Raw genomic sequence first — 16,861 nt, forward strand, 5'->3', positions numbered from 1 at the left:
TTGTGCATTAAACAAAGTGTGTGTACATTCACACAATTCATTTATGTTTCATATATACCTTATATACACAGCCTGAAGGTCATTTAATACAATATTTTTAATAACTTTGTGTATTAAACAAAGTTTGTGTACATTGAGCCATCAGAAAACAAAGGTTTCCCTATCTCAATCTCACTCAAAAACGTCCGTATTTCGGAATATTTGGATATGGGATACTCAACCTGTACCTACAACGAAAATGGTAGTACTGCTGTCCAGTCAATCCCGGCACCTTCCTTGCCTGTGTCCTCCCTGTGTTTTCTCTGCACTATGCTGTGTAGAGACATAAGCATAGCAAGGTCTCAGTTCCAACTACATTTGTACATTCCACCCGGTGGCATAGCTAGAGCCTATGGACCCCTCTCTTTTTTTTACCTGCCCGATCCCCCTCCATTGTCCACTCTATAATGCTGCTTCATACTGTAGCTCTAATTCGTAATGGCCAACTTTGCATAAATACCCACATACCCGTTTAACTTGTCCCAGGTTTATTGAAATAGGCAGTGAGAGGGAAGCGTCAGCCACACAAGGAGATGGTCTGTCTTATGGGTGTGTTATGGCAGTGTTACGGACGCGTCAGTGAAGTAGTTGCACACTCAGACGCTCGACCTCTCATACAGGTGGCCCATATTCAGATGGAGAAACTACATATGCCATAGGACTAGTACAAGTTTCGATGGTGTGACCGATGCTGGAACTAATTGGTATTACAGCGTGTATGGACACTGAAAGAGGGCGTCCCAGGCCTTGCACATTAGGACGCACAGATGTACACAAGGGAAGGAGTTTGTATCAGCATTTGCATAGTTGGAGATGGGTGACTCCCGCTAGATGTAGCTGCAGGCACTTCTGCCTCCACCCCTGCATGGGCTGCACCTGGTAGCACTGGCCAATGGGTACCAGAAAAACAAAGTATAAAAATAAACTAGTGCCCCTGTATCTGTATTCACAATTAACAGTGCCCCCATATTATTTATTAACAGTTTCTTATATCGCGCAGCATATTCCGTTGTACTTTACAATTAGAACAACAGTAATAGAACAAAACTGGGTAAAAACAGACAGACATAGAGGTAGGAAGGCCCTGCTCGCAAGCTTACAATCTATAGGGCAAGCTTACAATCTATATGTTTCGTATAAATAATAGTGCCCCTGTTTCTTTATTAATAGTGCTCCCTTCTCTATATTTTTAAATAATAGTGCCCTCTAAGATTATTCGTATTTTCTGTATGTAGTTGTTAGTAGTAACGTGGTCTATTCCCAAGGAGCTCCCAACAGAAAATAAGTTAATATGCGCCTAGCTAATATAGGGTTAGCCACTTAGGAGCAGTTTCTCATCTTTGACTGATGAGAGACTGCTTCTGACTGGCTGGCCGTCTATTAAGTAGGTGGGTTTACAGAACATCAACTCATTTTGTGTGTGAAGCAGTCTGTGTTGCTTTTATTTCATACCCATGGAGTATGGCAGACCAAGAAAAGTAGAAGATTGTGTGAATGTATGTAAGTAATTATTAAAAATGAATACACTATGTTATAATAAGGGACACAATAATATTACAAATATTGCTGCTGGAGAATCAAGAATAATGTAATAAAATTATATATCTGGGGGATAAACAATATATGGGGGAACTATTATATTTTAAACAATATGCAGAACAATATTTAATATAAAAAAATATATTAAGGGGTAGATTTACTAAAAGTTGATTTCCCATCAATTTGTATCAGTTGAAAATCCATCTAAATCGATGTTGTGTTTCCATGGCTAAAACACACATTTACTACCAGATGACTATTGATATTAATTTTTAAATCTTAGTAAATGTGTGTTTAAGCCCTGGAAACACAACATCAATTTTGTTTTGAAATCAATGAAAACTCACCTATAGTAAATAAGGGATATAGTCAATATCCCTGCGGTCGGTATCCCGCCAGTCAGAATACTGACGCCGAGATACCGATCGCCAAGTATGCCGGCAGCTGCTCCAGGGTTATTCCCACGCGTGTGTGTCCATGACACACATAGAGTAGGAATTGAACCTGTGGCAAGCCACCGAGCACGCAGCGTGGCAAGCGCCGCAAGCCCGCAAGGGCTTTCTATCGCTCACCCTGCTGCCAGCATTCTGGCGGCCGAGATACTGGGGTAGGTATTCTGACCTCCAGAATCCCGGCCGCCGGTATTCCAACACCAACCCGTAAATAAGGTATCCGGACTCTAGGTCGACACCAGTTGGTCGACAGTGGATAGTTCGACACTAAGAAATAGGTCGACTCGAACAAGGTAGACATGAAAAAATGTCGACATGAGTTGTTCACATTTTTTTGTTGTTGACTTTTTCATACTTTACGATCCATGTGGACTACGATTGGGAACAGTAACCTGTGCTGAGCACAGAGGTAGCAGAGCGAGGCACCTTGCCCGCAAGCCATGCAAGGGGACGCGGTGCACTAATTGGGGTTACCAGTCACTTGACTGAGAAAACAACACCAAAAAACATAAAAAAACTCATGTCGACCTTTTTTCATGTCGACCTAATGCCAATGTCGACCTATTTCTAGTGTCGACGTACCCACTGTCGACCAATGGGTGTCAACTTAATTGGTGTTGACCTAGAGTCTCATACCCCACAAATAAACCCCTAAATATGATATAGGGGACTATTCTATGTTAAAAACTATACAAGGACACACATTTTTATTTTATTTCTCTGGTACTTTCTGCAACTTGGTATTGGGCTGGACATTCCTAGGTGCCAGGGCACAAACACTTTGCTCACTGGCAGATCCCACTATTAAAGGGCAGGGAGTTTTTTTTTTTCTGTCAACACATGGTGACTGGCAGCAGTTCAGACTGCATCCTTTGTTTCTGGCACTTTTTTTTGGTGGGTTTTCCTGCAGTTTATGAAATCACAGTTTTGTGTATCTTGGTGCATTGTATTACTACCATGCTAAAAATCGAGACAAAGACATGTAATGTGGTTTTTAAAATGTTTGATTTTTTCCCTGAGGTAATTCTGTTATTTTGCAAACCTGCCCAAAAAATTACAAAAAATATATTTAGTCCCTGGACGTTATTCTGTTTTCTGATATTAATGGTTTCTTTAGCAGCTGTAAAGTTGCTTATTTTTAAGCACCATTATAATCATATCTAGGATGTATACTGCCACCTGGTGATCACAATCACCAATATTTCTTATCATTTATACATTGTTCCAATGCAGAGAATAGGTTAGCTTTTATGCTTGCAAATCTGTAGCCTACTTTTATACTTACTTTTGGTCCTCAAGTAATAGGTTACTTTTTATGCTTGCAAATCTGTAGCCTACTTTTATACTTACTTTGGTCCTATACTTACTAACTGTCCAAGTTGTAGTGATATCCATGCTTGAGCACAGGTGAGTTATTAGTACCTGTAAATTTGATTTAACCATCTGTGCTGTAGCCTGAATATCACTAAAGCCTGCACTGTTAGTGTGCCTTGAGGGCCGAGGTTGGGAATGCATGGGTTAAATAATAATAGTGTTTTATTTATGGCAACAGTTCAAAACTATTCAGAAATTAATACAACTAAAATTACCCAAATTAACATATTGCCCTTCTCAGCTATGAGCAGTATCTGACGTATTTCAGCATATATTTTTCTTTATATCAAAGTACAAATAATACCAAAATCATTACTAGCATATGATACATGATAAAATTTTACATTATTAAGACATTATTATTATTATTATTATTATTAATAAAAAACGTTATTTTAAGGGGGCCATATGTTTAAAAGAAAAATGCCTGTACTCGGGCATATTTCTTGTCTATTTTGCTTGCTAATAATGCCTTAGGTCAGGTGTGGCCAGACTTTTGGATTCAGTGAGTTACTCTAAAAGCTGAAAAGCTTTAACAATCTACTGAGTACGCACATTTACATACGTTGTAGGTGAACACCAGGCTTATCTCAAAATATCTCCCAACCCGACCTCTCCACTATGCACAATATCTGCGTCTCTCATCCACACTCATTACTCGCTCTCATTCACAATTGCAGGACTTTATTCGGGCTGCACCCACTCTGTGGAATGCCCTCCCAAATGCAGTAAGACTCTCCTCTAGTCGTCAAGTGTTCCCTGCAAACTCGCCTCTTCGGGCAAGCTTATCAAATTCCGGAAACGCCCACATAACCATCATAAGCTATTCTACTCAATTACATCCCCTCTATCCAGTCCACATATAACCTCACATATTTTATCTTTATTCACTTTACATCCTCCTGACCCCGGGCCAACATAGCTGTGTGACTATATCATACAGCCCACCAAGAACCTTTGCAATCTGGTGGACCATTATGCAATAGATAGCATCTATCCTTGTGTATCAATGCTTACTTCCCTATAGATAGTAAACATGTGAGCAGGGGATTCCTACCTCTGTCTTGGCTGTTATGTACCAGTTTTGTTCAATCATGGTTGTTTCCAGTTGTATAGTGCAACGGAATACGCTGCACTATGTAAGAAACGTAATAATAAAATGGGCATGGTGTGCCAGACCTTGCGGCAAGGGGCATAAAGACTGTCCCACCAAAATAATGCATTGGCATCCAAAGGAAAAAAACATACTCATTGTTCCCTCCTTTGGAAAAAATTCAAACACATTGTCCTCCACAGTAAACAATAACAAACCAAAACATTGTTTCCCACAAAAAAGGAACATATATTGCCCCAGCCCACCACAGAATACTGGCAAGACCTGTCTGAGAGACAGGATCTCCCAGTCCCTCAGCCATCGGCGGCACCAGCAGTACAGTAGCAGCTTCAGTGCACAGTCCAGAGTACTGTGCAGGTGGGACGGCAGGCGGCTGCAGTTGAGGCCATGCCCATCTGTCTTGATCAGTCTAGGGTCCCGGTGTTGGCTGCACTGTGCCCTTGAGCCGGCCCTGCCCCAATGCGCCCCCTTAATCCAGCTCTCCGGCACGGGTGGAATGGAGGCTGTTACATGTGATTACCTCAGCCAATAAGAATCGGCCTGTTTCCTATTGGCTAGTACTGTCACAGGGATAGCTGCGAATTCTACCAGCTGCGGTTTCAATTCACCAAAATAGTCTGCCTAAACCCCATCCAGTCCATCCACACTATCCTATGCCCCCTAGTGGACGACTAGGAAAGTGTGGTTTATATTAGCAAATACAAGGTGCTTAAGTTGTGATCTACCCAAGATAAGCTCCAAATAAAATTAAATTGTCATGTTGAGTTCAATATAAAAATCTTGATGTACTATGAGCATATGCTTATTAATACGTAAATAAAAGCATAAATTGGACTGGTGAAAAAAATAAAAATACTGTTGGGAATATGTTTCAAAGCTTGGAGAGAGATTAACTGGAGACAAATAAAGTACCAACCAGTCAGCTACTGTTATGTTTTAAACACAGCCTGTAACATGGCAGCTTTTTGGTGATTGGCTGATACTTATCTCTCTCTTTATCTCTCTCTTCTTTATCTCTCTCCAAGGCTTAGTACATCTACCCCTATAGCTTTTAGAGAGTTGCAAGATATCTGAAACTGTGGTAAGATTAATGGCAATACTGTGGAATCATCTAACTTCCTTTCATGTAAAATGGGTAAGGCATGAAGATATTGTCTAGTGTACACATTGGTTTGATGCTTTGTATCATTGGCAGGAATCACAATCCGTGAAGCAATAAGTCTAGAGAGAACCAAAGGAGTCTCTGCCGGATTATCAGACGACTCTCTTGCAAGTGACAGTGGTGTGTTTGAAGCGCTAAGTAAAAGGTTTGCTATCCTGACCACACTATTCAAACTTTTACATTGTAGTTTGAAATTCTTGGAACATTATGGGTCTCATTTACCTTTAGGAGTAACTCCATGTTACTGGGGATAATATAGACTGTACGTACAGATTTAGAAATGGGTGTCCTAGCTCAATTCTATTTATAATAAAGCTGCCCAGTATCTGTCTGCTTCATACAAAGCCAGGCAGGCAGTATGTTCCTTGCATGTGAAAACAAAATATGACATTTGCATCCCTTGCCTCATAAACGTGCACACATTGGCTGAATTTGCTCCTGGCCCTCAGGCCCACTGTGTCTCTACAGTGGAAATTAATATCGGGAGGAGAGCTAGCACTCAGCCAATCAGACGTGGCTGCTGGGTGCCATCATTATAAGTGTGTATGCTATGCCAGGAATGAAGTTACCACAGATTATGCACCTCCTAATGGTACGACTGGTGGTTGCGATTGTACGCAGTAGACGATAAAGCAAGGTTTATAGACGCTGCAAATGGGCATCTCAGTCCTTGCACATTTATACGCACGGATGTACACCAGGGAAGGGTAGTGGCAATAGCATAAAGTCACAGACACGACTGCGGCAAAAGATGATAAAGTGGCTGCTTCTGTGTGCGACTCAGAATCAGGCCCAAAGTTGTTTAAGACCAACATGAGGGTATACTTCTTTCTAGAATACTATCATCTATTTACATTAGCAAATGTAAAATATTGCTCACAGCATAATTAGAGAACTAGGTATAATGTGTTGGGACGACAGAGCTATGTGTTACCTTTAAGCTTAAGCAATGTTAGGTAATTTGGGGGGAATTTAATTATCCGCAGTAACTTATCATAGATAATTGATACCATGGGGCTTATTCAATTGTCCCAATTGTCGGCACTATCAGGAGTTTCTCATACGTCCTAGAGGATGCTGGGGACTCCGTAAGGACCATGGGGTATAGACGGGATCCGCAGGAGACATGGGCACACTATAAGACTTTGAATGGGTGTGAACTGGCTCCTCCCTCTATGCCCCTCCTCCAGACCTCAGTGAGACTTCGTGCCCAGGAGTGACTGGACACACACTAGGGGAGCTCTACTGAGTTTCTCTAAAAGACTTTATGTTAGGTTTTTTATTTTCAGGGAGGCCTGCTGGCTACAGGCTCCCTGCATCGAGTGACCGAGGGGAGAGAAGTCAGACCTACTTCTTCTTAGTTAAGGGCTCTGCTTCTTAGGCTACTGGACACCATTAGCTCCAGAGGGTTCGATCACTTGGTGCGCCTAGCTGCTTGTTCCCAGTGCCGCGCCATCACCCCCCTCACAGAAGCCAGAAGAAAGAAGCCGGGTGAGTATTGGAAGAGAAGAAGACTTCAGTGACGGCAGAAGACTTCAGTAACGGAGGTAACCGCAGTGGTGGTGCTGCGCTCCATGCTCCCACACACCAACGGTACTCACAGGGTGCAGGGCGCTGGGGGGGAGCGCTCTGGGCAGCAAGTTACTGAGGGCTAAAATTGCCGTCAAGAGGGACATACTAGGTACCTGGGCACCGCGTACGATACCTCGCCAGTGTAACGCAGCGCCGTGCGCCATTGCTCCCACACACCAACGGCTTACGAGGGCGCAGGGGGGGGGGGGGGGGGCGCCCTGGGCACCGTTTTATATATATATATATATATATATATACAGGGTGTAGTTCTGTATATGGACCCCCCCAGCTCAACATATATATATATTTTAGCGGGGCTTAAGCACGCCGGGAAGGGGCGGAGCTTAACCCTCACAACAGATTCAGCGCCATTTTCCTCCATGTCCCCGCCAAGGCTATGTATACCGTACAAATGAGGGGGGGCAAAGTGTTTTAGTGCTATATGGAGAGAAATATAGCACTATTTTCAATAATGGGCGTATAATAATTGTTGTGGTGCATGTATCTCTGTGTTTTTCCTGTCAGATTACCCACTATAGTTTTTAGTCGACATATGTCGACATGTGTGAGGGCTCTGTCACAAGCAGCTGTGGGGATCACTGTCGGCATCGCCGACGCCTGTTGGTACTTGATTCGGAAGATGCAGTGTCAGCAGGTCGGTAGTTGTATGCTTGTAAAAGTAAACACTGTATGGGAGACACAGTCGTATGTGGGTGCCCTGTCGGCATCAACTGTAATTACTGGGTGAAAATGAACACGCTGTAACTGCCTTATACCTGTATATATATTTATAGGTATATGTGGGGGGAGTGTTATTGAATTTATTTATGTATGCTTCCCTCAGACCCCTCGGGGTTCCAAGAATGATATTTTTTGCCTGCTTACTATTCCCTGCTGTCGACGACTACTAAGTTTTCTGTCGACCATAACTTTCCTGGTAGAGCCACAACTGGGGCATGTCAGTACATGGTCATACACATTCAGAACACATTACTGTCACTAGGGACCTGACAGGTCTGGACAATCCACTTATGTATATGATATATATATATATATATATATATGATATGTGTGTTATATTGTGTATTACATTATGTATATTCATGAATGCTGAAGTAATAGGGTATTTCTTCTCATGTGCTGGTCGCTTTGTTGATTAAGCTCTAGATCGGCAATGACGAGTTGGTCTTCGATCCTCTCAAGGAGTCCGAATGTTTATTCTCTTCCCGACGCGGAGAGGATACTGTGGCAGTCAACTCCTGGTCGACACGAAGCCCGGTCACAAAGGATCATACACAGGAAGCTAAGTGATATTTTATTTCTATACTTTGGACTTATTTGCATTGCATGCACATGGGGGAGTGTTATATTCGGATAGGCATCCGATAGGATTACCCTACAGAGAGTGGGTAAGGTTGCTTATGTTGATTCTACTCTATAACATTGCAGCAGGCTGCCGCGTGACGGCAGGAGGTGTGGCCGGGGAAATGCTGAGGATGTCTCTGAGAGATACTGGAGGGACGGTATACAGCTGTTTGGGGATGCCTCAGTTCAGTCAATCTCGGCGGATACCACTGGTAAGTCTAACTTCGTGAGTTAGACTCCTTCACAACGGTTGGTGACGCATTCTTTTGTGGGATGCAGTCGTTTTAACCGGTTCGATACCGTTCTTTTTTTTCCTTTTCTGTGCAGACAGTGGAAAGTGAAATGGTAAGAGTTCTGCAGCCTTGTTAGGTTCGCAGAAGCGGATGTCGTTTTCTGTTTCTACCACATCCACCATATGTCCCTGAGTCTATCTGGCTGGACCCCACTCCGGTGGGGACTCATCTACTAATTTTCAGTTAGTCTGGGAATAGACTAGGACCTGTGAGTTAATTATAGAATCCAAAGGGGGACATTCTGATGTTTCCCCTCACTGTTTTTTCGAATAGATCTTGCCGTTTCCCCTCTGGAAGGGGAGGTAGTACGCGACGCAATACAGAGGTGCGTCAGGTTCAGGGCATTGTCCTGCTGTCCCTGTAAAAAAAAAGACTAAGAGGTTTAAATGTGTTGTTCTCCGCATTCAGATTACCTGGGTGGATATCCAGGATTGTCTTTGCCATTTCACCGGAGTGATGGCAGTATGATGGTTTTCTTTCAATAGTAAGAGCCATTGTTATTCTGTACTGAGACGCTCTCCTGATTAAGGCGAGGTCAAGAATTCGTTGTTTCTCTCTGACTGTTCTTCAACACAAGGAATGGCTGTTGTTCCCAACGACGCAGATGTCGGAGGTGGGTATCAGAGTAGATACTGACCAGTTGAGGTTCTGTGTTTTTCCTATGGAAAGAGGTCTGAGGATCCAGAGTCGGATCAGATTTGCTGTGACAATCCATCAATATGTTCCGTTTATGAAGCAGATGGGTGCGGCCTAAGAGGCCTTTTTGGTGAGCAGGTCAAATGCCAGAGTGGTTTTCAAGGGACCAGTTGGAAATGTGGTCCGGGTCTCACCTGCACATGCACCGGAATATAATCCTAATGGCCAGGACATCGCTCCTGTGGTGTCTGCTCGGTTATCACCTTCTAGAGGGACGAAGGTTCGGGATCCAGGATTAGATCCTGGTGTCCATGCATGCAGATCTCCGAGGCTGGGGAGCAGTCCTTGCAAGGGACGTATTTCCAGAGGAAAAGGTCAAGCTGGGAAGCTTGTCTGCAATAAGCTTTCTTGAATTGAGAGCTATTTTTGACAAACATATTCTTCGTGATCTGCCCGTGTTAGTTCTGTCAGACGACTTGACAGCAGTCGCGTAAGTAAGCCGCTAGGGCGGAACAAGGAGCAAAGCGGCAATGGCAGAAGATGCAAAAGGTTTGCCGCTGGGTGGAAAGACTGGTAAACGCTATATTAGCAGTCTTCGTTTCAGAGGTAAACGACGGAGAAATAGATTTCCTCTGCAGACGCGCTCTCCATCCGGGAGAAATACAGTTGTCATCGAGAAGTTTTCACAGAAGTGACAAGTCTTTGAGGAGTGTCTCAATTGGACATGTTGGCGTCTCGACTCAACGAGAGGCCTCAGGGATATTGTTCCAGGTCAAGGGACACTCAAGCTATAGCAGTGGACGCCCTCGTGACACCTTGGGTGTTTTCAGTCGGTCTATGTGTCCCCTCCGCTTTCACTCTTTCTGAAGGTGATAAACGTAAGAAGAACAAAGGTTCAGGCGATCCTCTTTGCTCGGGTCTAGCCAAGGAGGGCTTGGTATCCAGTTTTTCATGATTTACTCATAGAAGATCCCTGGCCTCTTCCTCTATGTGAGGAACTGTTACAGCAAGATCTGGGCGTGTATCAAGACTTACCGCGGCTGCGTTTGACGGTGTGGCGGTTGAATGCCATATCCTAGCCCGAAAGGGTGTTCCCAGTGAAGTCATTTCCTCACTTCTTCGGGTTAGAAAAGAAGTAACGGCAAAGCCTTACCACCGTAGTTGGCGTAACTATGTGTCTTGGTGTGAATCCAAGAAGGCTCCTACGGAAGACTTTCAGCTGGGTCGTTCTTATCCATGCTTTGCAAGCAGGGGTGGATGCAGGCCTAAAGTTAGGCTCCATTTCAGTGCAGTTTTGGCCTTATAAATTTTCTGTAAAAAAAAAAAATGGAATTGGCCACCTTTCCGGAAGTTCAGACTTTCGTGAAAGGAGTACTGCACATCCAACCTCCATTTGTGCCCCCATTGGCACCGTGGGACCTTGACGTGGTGTTGCATTACTTGTGTTACACTGATTGGAACCTTTAGGAAAGGTTGTGTTAAAATTTCTCTCTTGAAGAGTGGTCATGCTATTGACTTTGGCATCCGCAAAGCGGGTGTTGGAAGTAGCGGCTTTGTCTCACAAGAGCCCCTGTTGGATCTTCCATGTGGATAGAGCGGAATTGAGAAATCGGATAATAGTTCTGCCAAGAGTGGTTTCTGTGTTTCGCAGAAACCAGCCTATTTTGATGCCTGTGGTTACTAAAGCATTGGCTGATTTAAAGTCTCTCGATGTTGTCGGCTTTGAATATTTATGTCGCCAATTTGGCTCAGATTGGGGAAACCGAGGCTCTGTTTGTCCGCCATGCTCCCAGCATGATTGGGGCGCCTGCGTCTATGCAGTCTGTTACACGCTGGATTCGGCGTGCTCGTTCTACGGCTGGATTGCCGTTACCGAAGTGGTGGAGACCCATTCTACTAGGAAGATGGGCTCTTCTTGGGCGGATGCCCGAGGAGTCTCGGCGGTTCAACTTTGCCGAGCGGATACTTGGTCGGGTTCAAACACTTTTGCTAAGATCTACACGTTTGATGCCCTGGCTGATGGGGACCTCATGTTTGCTCAATCGGTGCTGCAGAGTCGTCCGCACTCTCCCGCCCAGTCTGGAGCTTTGGTATAAACCCCATGGTCCTTACGGAGTCCCCAGCATCCTCTAGGATGTATGAGAAAATAGGATTTTAATACCTACCGGTAAATCCTTTTCTCTTAGTCCGTAGAGGATGCTGGGCGCCTGTCCCAGTGCGTACTGTGTCTGCAGTTATTGGTTAGGGTTACACTCTTGTGGTGTTTCTTTCTGTCAGGCTGTTGCTGACGTTGTTCATGCCATAGCATGCGGTCTTTTCTTATTGATTGTGTTGACACACAGGTTGTGTTACATATTCTCTCATCATGTGGCTGTGTATTTTTTCATGCCGTTGGCTGGTATTCTATTGAATGCCACGTTTTGCAGTATGTTCGTGGTGTGAGCTGGTATGACACTCACCGTGTTTAAACAGTAAATTCTTTCCTCGAAATGTCCGTCTCTCCTGGGCACAGTTTTCTAACTGAGGTCTGGAGGAGGGGCATGGAGGGAGGAGACAGTTCACACCCATTCAAAGTCTTATAGTGTGCCCATGTCTCCTGCAGATCCCGTCTATACCCCATGGTCCTTACGGAGTCCCCAGCATCCTCTACGGACTGAGAGAAAAGGATTTACCGGTAGGTATTAAAATCCTATTTTTTTTCACCTGCCCAGAGGCAGGAGGTAAAAATCCCAGATAAGTGACCCGTCTTTGCGTCAGTTTTCACGTGAGAAAAACAGGCTGCAGTCGGATGGCCCGATAAAACCATTGGGGTAAAACCCATATTTTCACGTGAAAATCTATCAGGCACAATTGAATTCCCCTCTTAGTTGAAAAGGATGTAGGATGATTCAAGCTATCAGGATCTGAGCTCCCTACTGGTCACAATAGTCATGTTTGGAATGCCTGTACTATTGGGTGTCTAGCCTAATGCTATTTTCTACTATAGCAAAGAAAAAAATAGAATTTTTTGTCTACCCACAAATTTGTTAAGATGTTCATGGCAAACATAACAATGCTTATTGGCTCGCACTTACAAGTACCCACTTACAATGTTTATCTTAAGAAAGGACTTAAAACAAAACTTGTTTGTGGCTGGTATGCTGACTATAAATATGCATCTGCCACATCAAAGTATTAAAAATAGGAAATTGTCTTCTATTAATGCTTAGCAGCCTCTCCTTATTTATGCTGTCGCCATACAGGAATGAGAATGTTGAAGATTCTGAAAAAAGGGAAGAACCTCAAGTACATGTTGGAGTAGTGTAAGTGTCAGTCTGGGGAATGTCAAAGGCGTTTCTACTGTTATATACAGTATTTGTCTGTGACTTGTGTTTCCACTGTTGTGCTTTTCTCTAGTTTCATACAAGGGCTTTAGAAGAATACTCACATACTGTATTTCTTTCCACCCTTCTTACAAAGCTCTTATATGGACTTTTAACATTGTCATAATTGCATGAAACCATCGTTTACTATCTAGTTCCCAGCTCCTTCTTTCCTAGTTGGTATGCATCTCCATTATTAGCAATTCCATCTGCTTCTTGGTCTGTGCTGCCATGATATTGGAACTGTTACCGAGTTGCTCCCTCTTAAGTCAGTGGTTCCCAAACTTTCTTGAATCACGGCACTAGTCTGTATGATTACCAATTTTATATATGTGAGCATGCATAGCGTGCACTGTAATGATAGCTACCCCCTCTACTTTACTGTGTTGCATTTCTATAACTGACAGGTATCTTTGGGTCTGCATCTTCCTTCATCAGCGGCATGCACAGTTAATATATGTATAGGAAAGAGGGCCTAATTCATGTTTGTACGCAATGCCCGATGTGGATGCAATGGAACGATTATTGGCAGACTGCGCATGTGCCGCGATTGCAGTGCACATGTGTCAAGGTGCCTTTGTAATCGCAGTCACAGAGGGGATTTAATGGCAGACTGATTGACAGGAAATGACTGTTTGGGGGCGTTAACGTGAGAGTGGTGGCAAAAACACAGGCGTGTCATGGGCGTTTTTGGGGCTCGTATCTACCTTCAGCTGCGATCATGTGCACAGAGAAACATGGCGCTAGTGTTGATACTGCTGTGTCCAGTCTGCGTAGCCATAAGGCAACCCTTAACCTTGATGTTCCTCTAGTTTGCGTATAGGCTGCAAATGTGTATGCAATTGCAAATGAGTTTGTGATGACTCTGATGGGTGTCCCTTCCATTTCTGGGAAGCAGCTTCAATTGATTTCATAACAGTTCCGAATCCTATAAAATCAAAATTGCGAATGCAATTGTGTACAAAAATGAATTAGGCCCAGAATCCTTTGCTGTAGACACAGGCAACATGACATTTCCAGATCACATTAGGCACATCAGTCACCATGTCTATCCTGATTTATGTAACAAGCCAGATTACATGTGGGCCACCACTCTGATTTCTTTAAATATTGACATTTTTCATTATCCTATTAGTAAATGAGTGTATGTATGTTGGTCTGGATTAGATATGGCATGTCACAAATGACTGTCCCTGATAAAGCCCACCCCCTCCCCCCCTCTCCCCAACACAAATATCTCAATAATTGATAAACTGCTAGTCTGTAATATTACTATTTCAATATGTATCTTGTAAAATACAGGCAATCTAAGCGAGATCATTTATGTTCCATATGTATTTTATATTTTAGGTATGATAGTGGAAGCGAATGTCTTTTCGTACATGTTTTGCAGCTTAAAAATTTTAATGGCCTCCCCGTCAAGCAAGGATGGAAGATGTAAGTATAAATACCTTGTTTATTATTGTACGATGGCACATTTGTGGTGGAAAATGTAGCTTAAATGTGTAAAATCCGTGATGTTTAGTCTAATATTAGTAATCTGCAATTCACCACTGACAGCAGAGTAACTTTGTCTCCAATGGTATAGTTAGGGACGGGGTTCTTGTGTGATTTATAATGTTATCACACGGAGGGGGAGATGTACTAAGCCTTTAAGAGTGAGAAAGTGGAGAGATATAACGTACGGACCAATCAGCTCCTGACTGCCATGTTGCATGCTGTGTTTAAAAAGTGACAGGAGCTGATTGGTTGGTATACAGGGTGTTTCAAAGATGGACCCAATTTCAAAGCAATACATTTCACGATGGCAACAATTGCACATAAAATTACAAATAGTTTAATGAGTTATCAAATTTTACTAACCATTTTATAAATGCTCTATGTAGCCCTCCACCTGCTGCACAGACAACATTGAGACGATAATTGAATTAATCCCAAACGCCTCTCAGAGTGTCTTCCACTGAAGTCACTGATGCCGTGATTTTGTGTTTGAAGTCATTCAGATTAGTCGCTAATGGTGGCACAAAAAACAGTCTTTTGATGTATCCCCACAAGAAAAATCGGCAGGGTGTAATGTCTGGGGATCTTGGTGGCCAAGAGTGTAGCACCAAGTTTTGGGGTCCCGTGAGACCTAACCAACGTTGAGGCAGTGTATCCTATAGAAAACATCGAACCTGCAGGTGCCAATGTCGCGGTGCTCCATCTTGAAAAATGAAGTAATTGGTATCTTCATTAAGTTGTTTAAAGAGCCAGTTCTGCAGCATTTTGAGAAAGAAGATAGGGCCTTAAACCATTCTTTGAGAAATGGTAAAAAACATGTTCACTTTCGGGGAATCACACTTATGCTCTACAGTTTTGTGTGGATTTTCTAATCCCCATATGTGTACGCTATGACAGTTTACTTTACCGCTTGGATAAAACTTTACTTCATCACTAAAAATCAAACGCGGTAAGAAGCTGTTGTCTTCCATGTTCTGGAACATTGCATCATTAAACTTGACACTCTTTCCTTTGTTACCTGCACGAAGAGCCTGTACCAGTTGCAACGGGCCTCACGGTCAAACGTCGCCACATGCCAGATAATCGCATAAAGAATCACAAGTTCTAGGTTGGCACTAAGAGTGGACTTGCTCAGACTACGCAGAAAACTCTCTTGAATTCTCACATTTTCATCTGAAGTGCGTGCTCTTCCCCTCTGTCTCACCTTGTTTGCTCAAAGTGTCGGAACCAACAATGAATGCTCTTTGGCATTGGTGGATCAATACCAAAAACATTGTTGAAATGCATACTGCACCAAAATTACAGATTCAGTCTTGCTGACCTCCAGAACGCAAAACATCTCTTGTGTTGCGAGGTCGCCATCTTGTGATTGCTGAGACTAGAAGCTGTTGGTGCCCTTGGAGAGGCATCTAGCGACAGTCATTTGAGACTGTATGCCCCGCCCTTTCAAGTGTTAAGCGTTTCATTCATAGGCGGTTTGTGGTTGCAGAAACACCCTGTATTATCTCTCTCCACTTTATAACTCTCCAAAACTTAGTACATGTGCCCCAGATAGTCTTTACTATTTTTTTTTTTTATTATTATTTTACTTGTTTATTCCTGAAAAACTTGTGAAGTGTAATGAATTTTATGGTAAATTGTGTGAGGTATGATATGGATCATCATTGCTATTTCAAATCCAATATATTTGATATTGCTTAAAAGAAATATATGAATAAAAGGTCTGCATTGTGCAGTAATGGTTCCTACATACATGGGGTCCCAGGTAATTTGACCTGTGGTTTTAGACTCCTGCACTTAAAGGGTTGAGTAACACTGTTCTACAGTGACTTCATATAACACACAAGCTGTTAGCAGATCTTCTTATAATCAAATGAAGCCACTACACACAATGCTGAGTTCTAGATACTATATTCTAACATAGACTGTGTTTTTATATTACAGCCATATTAGAGTCTATTTGCCTTCCCTTGATTCTACCACACCGAGCACTTACTGTTCAAAAGCTCTGGAGTTCCAGATGCCACTGATGTTCAATGAAATTTTTAAAATTCCCATGCAGTCCATTGTCCTGAAGCTGAGCTCACTGCAGCTGTACATATGTTCTGTGTGCCCGGAGCAGCAGGAAGAACTACTGGTGAGTGGTCATTGTATCCTGCTTACTCACAACACGTTTCCAGCCACTCTGACATTCATAGGAAACTAAACCTGATTTTAAATTTGATTCATTGTAAAAAAAGAAGAAGTATATAAGTATATTTTACAAGTATACAGATGTGTCCTCATACACCTATCTGTTGCTCCATATGGTGCGAGATGTCCAAGATGCAGCCACTGGCTTCAGCACACCCAGAAAACAGGGGCGACTCCCCCGTTTTCTCCATCACTGCCCCCAAATGGCCGCAGCATGTCAATCAGAATCAGCTTTATTGGCCAGGTATACTCATGTACAC

The 16,861-nt window shown here is 43.1% G+C and overlaps 1 protein-coding gene across 3 annotated transcripts in view; it reads left to right on the forward strand.

Moving 5' to 3' along the window:
• Positions 1-16,861, forward strand: part of WWC3 (WWC family member 3) — a 617,369-nt gene that overhangs the window by 526,512 nt on the left and 73,996 nt on the right. For all 3 annotated transcript variants that reach the window (XM_063955530.1, XM_063955532.1, XM_063955536.1), the window contains 4 exons: positions 5,714-5,825; positions 12,789-12,848; positions 14,259-14,345; positions 16,353-16,545. In XM_063955530.1, the coding sequence (XP_063811600.1) occupies positions 5,714-5,825; positions 12,789-12,848; positions 14,259-14,345; positions 16,353-16,545 (452 nt within the window). The remainder of the gene's footprint in view (positions 1-5,713; positions 5,826-12,788; positions 12,849-14,258; positions 14,346-16,352; positions 16,546-16,861) is intronic.

This window comes from Pseudophryne corroboree, chromosome 2 (genome assembly GCF_028390025.1).
Source record: "Pseudophryne corroboree isolate aPseCor3 chromosome 2, aPseCor3.hap2, whole genome shotgun sequence".
Taxonomy (NCBI): Eukaryota; Metazoa; Chordata; class Amphibia; order Anura; family Myobatrachidae; genus Pseudophryne; species Pseudophryne corroboree.